An 8795-nucleotide genomic window follows, 5' to 3' on the forward strand; every position below is an offset into this window, starting at 1 on the left:
TGCAAATTTCAGTAATAAAGGTTACACTTGCAAGTTTCTGGCTTTTTACCATTTCAGTCTATCTGATTATTGCCACCTACATAAAACACCAATTCTCGACATAATTATTTACACCCAGCAGCTGCAAATCCAACTTTCCCTGCACCAACATCGTACACCACCTCAAACGTCTTCTGCTGCGTGTTGCCGAAGATCGCGACGCTGCTGGCGTCGCTGTTCCCAGCGAACGCCAGGCAGAGTCGCAATTTAGCAACAGCCACGAGGATCCCGGTGGGGTCCAGGTGGAGCTTGACATTGCCAGCAAAGGTGAAAGATATGGTTGGAATGGAGACACTCGTGTGCCCACTCAAGTCGTAACACGTGTCGAGAATGGAGTAGGCCCGAGCGATGGGGTACTTCGACATCAGCTTCCGGAAGGCAGCGCTCATCGCGCTATAGGCTGCAGGGTGGAGGCGTGTGATGACGGTTCCCGAGTCTATAATCCCCCCGGCAGTCTGGAAGACAGAGTGCCTGATTGGCAGTTGTCGGCCTCCCACGCTTATGGAGACGATGTCGATGAAGTAGAACGACGTGCCTTGGGAGCGGTCGAGGGGTGTGAAGTTTACTCGAGTGAGGGCTCTGCTTTTGCCGAGAGTCAAGTGCCCTGTTTTGCTAGAAGTTGATGGAAGGCAATAGGAGAAGTATTTGCCGTATTTTGGTGCAGTTTGGGACACAATGGATAGAGCATTTCTGCCTACACCTAGTAACCCTGCTGTGTTGCCAAATAGGCCTTGGTTGTTCTGGCCGCACCCGAAGAGAAAGCTCGGGAAAACATCGGCCGCAGATATGGTGAGCTTGTCCCGGCTGAAGAACCCTACCGAGAAGGACTGATCACCGTACTGGATAGTGCTGCAGCCGGGGCTGTTTCCGGTGGCCGAGGAGAGATTCTGCCGAGTTGCATGACACGTTCTTGTATGAGCTTGAGGTCAAAGGGTTGAAGATCGGTTCCTGTTGTTTGTAGCAGGATCGGACGCATGGCTGGCATTGTGTCCATGTTAGGTCGCTACCCGTGTCGAACATGAGTGAGAGACTTCTCCTGGGGGTCCCTAGGCCGACGGTAACGATGTAGTTCCCTGAGCCTAGGGATCGACCGGATTGGACCGGGAGGTTGGCTTTCTTGTCGTCGAAATTGTTTAGCTTTGAGTTGAGGTTCTCAAGTTTGTTTTTGTTCGTGTTTGAGTTAGGGTCGATTCGAGCTTGAATCGACTCGACCCTTGCGAGAGAATCTCACTTAGGGATGGGGCAGTGGAAGCCTTATTTTGAGAGCATGGACCATGCCTGTGGAGAATTTCCATGGTTGATTTTCTCTTGTTAAAACCTGTTTCATTTAGTAATATTATTTCCATCAAATTTAATGGCAATTCTAAAATCTTATGATCTAATAGAGAAATTTTACGTAATTAAATTGCACAAGTCTGCTTAACATACTACATTTAATTATGAAATGAGTAATTAACAAGTAGGAAAGGTTCAACATAAAATTAAAATACTAAGTCGATATCTATGATCAATTATTTTTTCTGGAGCTCTATAAAATTTGTGACAATGGCACTGAAGAAACACACACACCCCACATAAAATGCCACCAGATGAAATTATTTTATTGAGATGAAAGAAATGAAAATTTCATAACTTTTGTGATGATGAATACAGCTGTGCTGTGCTGCACTGAAAATATGAAACTCCAATAATCCAGAAATAGGTGACATTATTGGCAGATACAAAGCAAGAATTACAGAGATAAATGTAATAAATTTCTTATGTTTTGAGGTATATAAGCCTCAGAATGTTTGTTTGCTTGAAAATGACATTTGTGTTATATAATATGTTGGACATGTATGTGTACGTGCACTGAGTGTACAGTGTAGTATTTATTCTTGAATTATTTGAACAAATATATGAAATTTATAGACAAACTTTTTATATATAAGTAAATTTATGGACGTTCATTTAATTCGAACATATCATGAGATGCCGTAGTTGACTGAGGACAAGAGAAAAAGATGAAATATGAATGATTTACTAATCAAGTATTAGTTGTTGAAGATTACAAATCTCAGACTAGATCTTAATTTCAATAATAATTTCGGACCATGTGAACTGAAATTAATATTTTATCATCTGCTTTTTTAATTACTAAACCAACCCACAAATAATTATAGATAAAAAAGTTAGTTTTCTGATTACTTAGGTAACTGTGAAAATATAATATCCGAAAGTAACCTGACGGAAGAAATTACTCAAATTTATCCATAAACAAGAACTATAGTAGCCCCTAAAAAATACTCCTATGAGCAGATATATTACTCCAATTTAAAGTTAAGTAGATATAATTATCATAATTTCCTTCAACCAGACTAGACACATAAACATTTGAAAATCCACTACAAAGAAGAGTGTAGTTTTCACCAGATATGAATTGCCACACACTAACTCCTAAAATGAGATAAACATATTTTACTAATGTAAAAAAAAAGCAAAAAAACAACAAACCTTTGATGGTAGAGTGAGTGCAGACATCTGCTGGAAGAAAAGAGCTGATTTCAACACTACGAAAATGGGTCTCATCATTTCTGCCTTCAAAACCACTGCTTCTCTCCACAAAACATGAAATCATTGTGAAAAAATGGATAAATATTATCATCTTCACAGAAAAGGGATCATTCAGAGTGGCCATAACTCAAGATTCAACTTTTTTATGGCTATACTATTTCACAAAGTTTTATTGTTTTACATGAAAAAAAATAAGTGATGTGTTTGTGGGCTTACTGCAACCTATCATCACACATATAAATAGAATGTTTTTCTTCTTATTGATGTGTAATTTTCGAGCTTTTATATTAATGGATTATTAACACACAAGTTTAATAAAATAGCTCTAATATTACAATCTATCTGCAAGAGTACAGAGTCGACTGTAGTACTTCGAGTGTCGAACCACAGGGAGGCATAGGTTATTTAACAAGAATTGACAAAATTAATAAACTAAATTTACAAACTAAGGTACGAAAATGGAGAAAGATGTCACTCCAAGTTGCTCACGAGGCTTGTATTATTCTACACCTTTAACAATGAAACATACGAAGGGATTAAAACATCAACCTAATCGCGTGAACTGAACATGTTTGCGACGTATAATTCACAGTCAGCTGAACACTTGTTCCATGAATTAATTTTCAATGATATTAAATTCCTGCGGAAGCGCGGAAATAAAAGATCATCTACTATAGTCACCTACTTAATCCACTATCAAATTATCCTCTGAACAATTCTAATTCGATAGTAATCCAACAATCAATCATTCCTAAACTATGTTAAAGAGACAATAGCAGAGGAATTAACATCACTACGTTATTAGCCAAAAACATAGTGAATAAATATTGAGCACATTGTTGGACACAAACATATGATATCAATGGTGTGAAAACATCCATACAAGCCTAGATTACAACTTGGAGCAATAAAGGAAGCTTAGCCTAAACACATGGTGAATTTGCAATTAAAACCGTAGGATTCAAGCTCTTGATGAGTGGAGTTGGGATTTGGAGTCGGATCGTCGGAGAGTAGGCCGGACCTTCTTCCTCCTCTCTTTCTCCCTTTTCTCTCTTTTTTCCTCTGCCAAAAAAAACGTCAACTCCCCCTGCCACCTTTTGTTTTTGTTGAATAATTCCTGCCCCCTCACCTCAGAAACGTCCCGTCATTCTCTCTCTTCTCTGCAACTGCCGAAAGAAACTGCCTTTGCAGTATCATTTATCCACCCGGCCGGGTGGTATTTTTTAACTGAAAAATCACCCGGCCGGGTGGTATTTTTTAACTGAAAAATCACCCGGCCGGGTGACTTGAAATCGACCCCTCCTGGACTTTCCATGCCTCGCGAAAATCACTCGGCCGGGTGAATTATTAGGCATAAAATACACCCGGCCGGGTGGCCAATTTTGAGAGCTTTCTGGACAGCTTTTTCACAATCCGAGCTTCATTCTTTGTTTCACCATTTATTCCTCTTCCTACACTACAAAACATACTTTTGAAAGCATCAAACTATATAAATCATGTAAAGTTAGGGGAATAAAAATGTAAAATTTGATTCATGTCACTTATCTTTTCTCTTTCAAGAATGTATAAGTCACCCCACTATGGGAAATATATTCTATGCCCATTTCTTTAATGATTCTAATTTTTTTTAAATGTTGGTATAGAGAAGTTCTACTACTGTAAAGTAATATTTTAATGTTTTATGTATACATGATTGTATCTTTTTCTTGTTTGGCTTATATAAAATGTCTTCCCAACTAATGTATGAAATTAATAAACTCCAGATAATTGAAACGTCTACATTAATTTCATGTTTTGTGGTTTTAGGGAAAATGTCTGACTTGATTTGAGAATTCATGATAGACTATAATAATATTTACTTTTACATTATTAACCTACTTTAACTTTAATGCTTTTTATATTTTATGCAAACCTTTACTATTATATAATTATTATTAATTTTATTTTATTCTCGAATTTGAATTTCCAAGACTTTTTAAACAAATTTCTAATTTCAAATGCCAAGATGAGTTTGTCCACTTTATATTATTGATTGCGTAAATTTATTGAGGGTAAATAGTATTCACTTCATCTCAATTAAGGTTAAAAAAATATTTTTTTCCGAATATCCTAATCAAGTGATATATTTCTTTTCTTTTTTTAAAAAAACAAAACACCTAATCACTCTTAACTTATCTCATCTCCTATTTTACTTCCTCTCATCTCCTATTTTACTTCTTATCTCCAACAGAAACAAGCAAATGTTTTCAAGCATACAAACTTGGCATTCATACATTGCTAGAGTTTTGTCCTCACCTTGTCTAATTCATCCGGAGCTTGTTTGGTTTATACTGATGCTACCTTTGAAATGAGTCGTTTCATCTTTGGTGACGACTCACCTGAATTTAATTGAGAACACTATTGGAGAATAGTTCTGTCTCGTGGAAAAAGACATTCCTCTACTCGGCTATTTACAATTTCTAATTTAAGTTTCCATTTTATTTCAGTTCTGCGCTTTTGAGATTGTATTATGCTAGCAATTCTGTATCTATTATTCCAACATCATTCACCAAACCTAAAAATAAATGCTAAAAGAAGAGGTTGATTGGTGGGGTTTCCACTTGGAAAAAATTAATCATTACTTTTGCAGAATTACATTTAGATATTGAAAAATCTACACAATGTAAACTTTATGAGAAGTTGTGTTCGAAAAAAAATTGGACGTAGTCATTTGACAATACAATCTCCACTGAAGCCCCAATTTTGAAAATACAAAGATTGATAACAATTCTGGGAAATAATTAGAAACCACAAAAGGAGATGATCTAATAAGAACAAAGTTAAAGAACTCTATACAGCATAGAGATATATAGTAGTCTTCTCACCAACCCATTTTAGCTTTCAAAATTTGAGCCATTTCTTCTCCTTCTCTTTCCTAGAGACTGCATTTGATGTGGACGCATGAGCCTCCTCTGCATCGGCTAGTGCTTTCCGCGTTTCTTTGAGCTTCCGCATAGCAGCATCATGGACGGCCTTCTCCTTCTTGTTCCGCTTCACCATTTCTTCAAGCTTGTCGACTTGCGATCTCAAGCTTTGCATCTCATCCTCATAAGCAAGGAGCGCCCGCCTATCCTCTTTCCTTGTCTCGCCGTTTGCTTTGTTCTGCTGCTGCCTCATTGCAGAGCCGCCACCGTTCACAATCTGCCCGTGCATTGCGAGCTGGGTGTTGATAAGAGAAAACACGTCTTTCGAATCCTCCTCCTCTTCAGCAGCTTTGGTTGCAGCGGCTAATTTCTTGTCACGCAATCTCTTACCGCCCCTGGTGCGCTTCTTTGCCTCCTTGTTCTCGTCTTTGTCAAGAGCTTTTACAGCGTGATCAAGAGATTGCTTAGGTGCAAGAACCTTAACAGGGATAGGATTGAGCCTGCCCTGTCCGGATGCACCCAGACCCATTCCTTCACGGTATCCCATATTAGCCATCATCTTGGAAGCAATGCCACGTGTATGATTCTCCCACGTCGCAAAAATAGCAGTGTCGGTTTGGACCCCCCTCTGCAACATAGAACTTTCCAAAAACCCCAACCCTTCTGGGCTGTCATCTTCATTGTCACAAGAATCAGATTGCTCAGAACTTAGATCAGACTCTTCTTCGTCACTCCTCTGTGCATACTCAGAGTAAGTGATTGCTTCTGCTCCCAGCTTTTCTGACCTTCCATCGTCTCGAAAAATTACCTCCCCCATTCTGAGATTCTCATCCCATGACTTTAGTTCAGCTTCTCTCCAAACGCCAGCTTTGCTATCTGAAAGGGCCCAGATGCTGGAACCCACCAGTGTCTGCTCCCAAATAGTAGGAATATATTTCTTCAAAGAAGATACGGGGACATCAATGCCTGCATATATAATGATCACCCCAGTAAGATTTTAACTGGTTATATACTAGCAGTTATCCTTGCAAATGTCCGAGGAACATAAAACATTTTTATTTTGTGTATGAAATATATGTGAACAACTAGATGTCTGGCTACTTAGTCTCTCTTCAACAGCGAAATAATATGACAGAATAACATTCGATCCAAACTAAAAAAACCATATGATGTGTTCTCTAAGAAACTTTTTATGGACACGAGGTTCACGAATACAAGAGACAGATTTGTGCACAGGGATAAATTGTAAACCATCTCCCAGGTCTATTGTCCAAATTTGTTATGCTTGAAACATACCATGTGATAAGCGGCAATTACTACCAAATCGACATCGTTGTTGTAGAAAGAACTTGCACATCTGCACTTGCGTGGTTTAGCATTAGTGAAATAATCTGTCTAAAACCAACTTGCTTATGCATAAATGTCAGACAGAATGAAGATTACAAACATAATGCAACTCCACTAGAAGTAAAAAAACTAAGAACTGAAGAATGGTCCTTAACTGCATAGAAATTTACAAGCATATCTAAAAATAACCTATTTATGGAGGTAGATTGTTTCAGAAATACCTCGCAGCTATAATGGACCACAAAATAACCTATTTATGGAGGGATATTCTTCCAATAAATTGACCACAAAATATCTCATTGAGACTGATGCAGCTTCAAAGTTAAAGCCACCAAGCATGAAGTGGAAGGAGGTAGTAAAAGGAAGCAGCAGATAAACAATTGACATAATTAAGGAGATACTGGCATAAAAAAATGTAAAATGCATATTCAATAAGTGCATTAAGACTAAAATAGTAGCCAACTCACCAACATGCTTTCAGTAGTTGGAGTCAGGAACGATATCTTTGCAGATTCTGAACCTTCCATGCCAACAATAAGCCCATTGTACCATCGCCCATCAATGTGACGGAATCTACATTTTGATCCTATAGAATAGGTCTGATCCACCAGCGGTTCCGGTTCCAGTTCCACATCTGTTGGTTCCAGATGCTCCACTTTGACATTGTCAGCGCTTACTAAACCATTCAAAGCAGAATCAGCCTCTCTTAGCAACCTCGCTCTTTTGAGCTGAAAAAGGCCCTCCTCAGCATCTTCAATGCCCCGAACAAGCTCATCATGGATCTTCACAATACAAAACACGTATGACATTGAAGAATACAAAAGTAAAAGATATGCAAATCATTTTTATTTTCAAGTAAAGCTGCATATGGCTTATGTTCATCTTTACATAAGCAGTACTCTTTTTGAGTAGTAATAATCACAGAGGGGAAGGAGTAATAATGGATAAGAATCTTCACCCTATCCAACAGGATTTTCGTATTTCTTATACTACAGCTGCCTCAATAAATACAGAAACATGCTCGTCCTATTTAGTAAAATAACAATATTCTCATCCCAGTAGCTCAAAACTCATAAGACATCCTGGTTTTAGGTATTACAGTAGTATCAAATTCATACGCAACAGTGGAAATCCATACTAAAGTGCTGAAATGTGAATAACAGAAGTAAGAAAAGTCTCTAATCCACAGCCAACTCAATGAAAAACCAACTACATAAGTTAGGGAAGAAAACTAATTAGGTTTTTTTTTACATTAAAAAGGGAAGCAATATTTTGGGGTTTCAATCGAATATAAAAACTAAATTGACATTTGATAAGAAAATCATGAGATGAATTCAACGAAGAATATAATCCAGAAAATAAATCCCTGCGAAATGCAAGGATATATACACGATACGAGGAGGTCTACGCATAACTGTGTGGTAGTGTAAGGAGCGTACCGAAAGAAGTTCTGAGTTGGAGGGGTCGACGGAGAGGGCGTCGGCGATGGCGGAGAGAGAGTCTTTCTGTTCCTTGAGTTGGAATTGGAGCTGGTCTTCCACAACCCTCGCTTCCTCTTCATCCGCCATTGGAACGCTCAACCAGAGAGAGAGAGAATGAGTGACGAAATCAACGCATTTGAGGTAGTTGCGACTTTTAATTTAATACCTATACGTTTTAATTATAATACCAAACGTTTTCTGAAACAAGGTTTAGTAGGATTAGGCAATACTAATTACTAGTATTTATCTTAACTAGTTTACCACCGGTGCTATGCACGGGCCATAAAACTTATAATAAATTCTAAGATAAATGAACTTAAAAAAAAGTAGATGATAAATATTGTATAATTATGCTTGTAGACAGAGAATTCGTTGTTTGTAAAAAAACACATCGTAAATATCAAGACAAATACATAAGTGTCTATTTATAATGAACAAATAATTGTTATGAATTTGAAACGCAGATATGAGG

The 8795-nt window shown here is 37.9% G+C and overlaps 1 protein-coding gene and 1 pseudogene across 1 annotated transcript; both read right to left on the minus strand.

Moving 5' to 3' along the window:
* Positions 1-76: 76 nt before the first annotated feature.
* LOC121804009 lies at positions 77-2777 on the minus strand (annotated as a pseudogene).
* Positions 2778-5301: 2524 nt separating this feature from the next.
* LOC121743787 (zinc finger CCCH domain-containing protein 18-like) lies at positions 5302-8458 on the minus strand. Its single transcript, XM_042137159.1, has 4 exons — positions 8282-8458; positions 7310-7624; positions 6792-6852; positions 5302-6461 (listed from the first exon to the last, which is right to left on the minus strand). Exons 1-4 carry the CDS (start codon positions 8408-8410, stop codon positions 5473-5475), a joined length of 1494 nt encoding a protein of 497 aa, XP_041993093.1. The 5' UTR covers positions 8411-8458; the 3' UTR covers positions 5302-5472.
* Between the last annotated feature and the right edge of the window lie 337 nt (positions 8459-8795).

Source organism: Salvia splendens, chromosome 1 (genome assembly GCF_004379255.2).
Source record: "Salvia splendens isolate huo1 chromosome 1, SspV2, whole genome shotgun sequence".
Lineage (NCBI taxonomy): Eukaryota > Viridiplantae > Streptophyta > Magnoliopsida > Lamiales > Lamiaceae > Salvia > Salvia splendens.

Bases quoted from the DNA above. Each gene is read 5' to 3' on its own strand.
- LOC121743787 (XM_042137159.1), bottom strand. From the start codon at position 8,410: ATGGCGGATGAAGAGGAAGCGAGGGTTGTGGAAGACCAGCTCCAATTC. The intron at 7,625-8,281 runs GTACGCTCCTTA...TGTATTGTGAAG, and splicing joins CCAACTCAGAACTTCTTTCG to ATCCATGATGAGCTTGTTCG. The intron at 6,462-6,791 runs GTATGTTTCAAG...TTATATATGCAG, and splicing joins TAATTGCCGCTTATCACATG to GCATTGATGTCCCCGTATCT.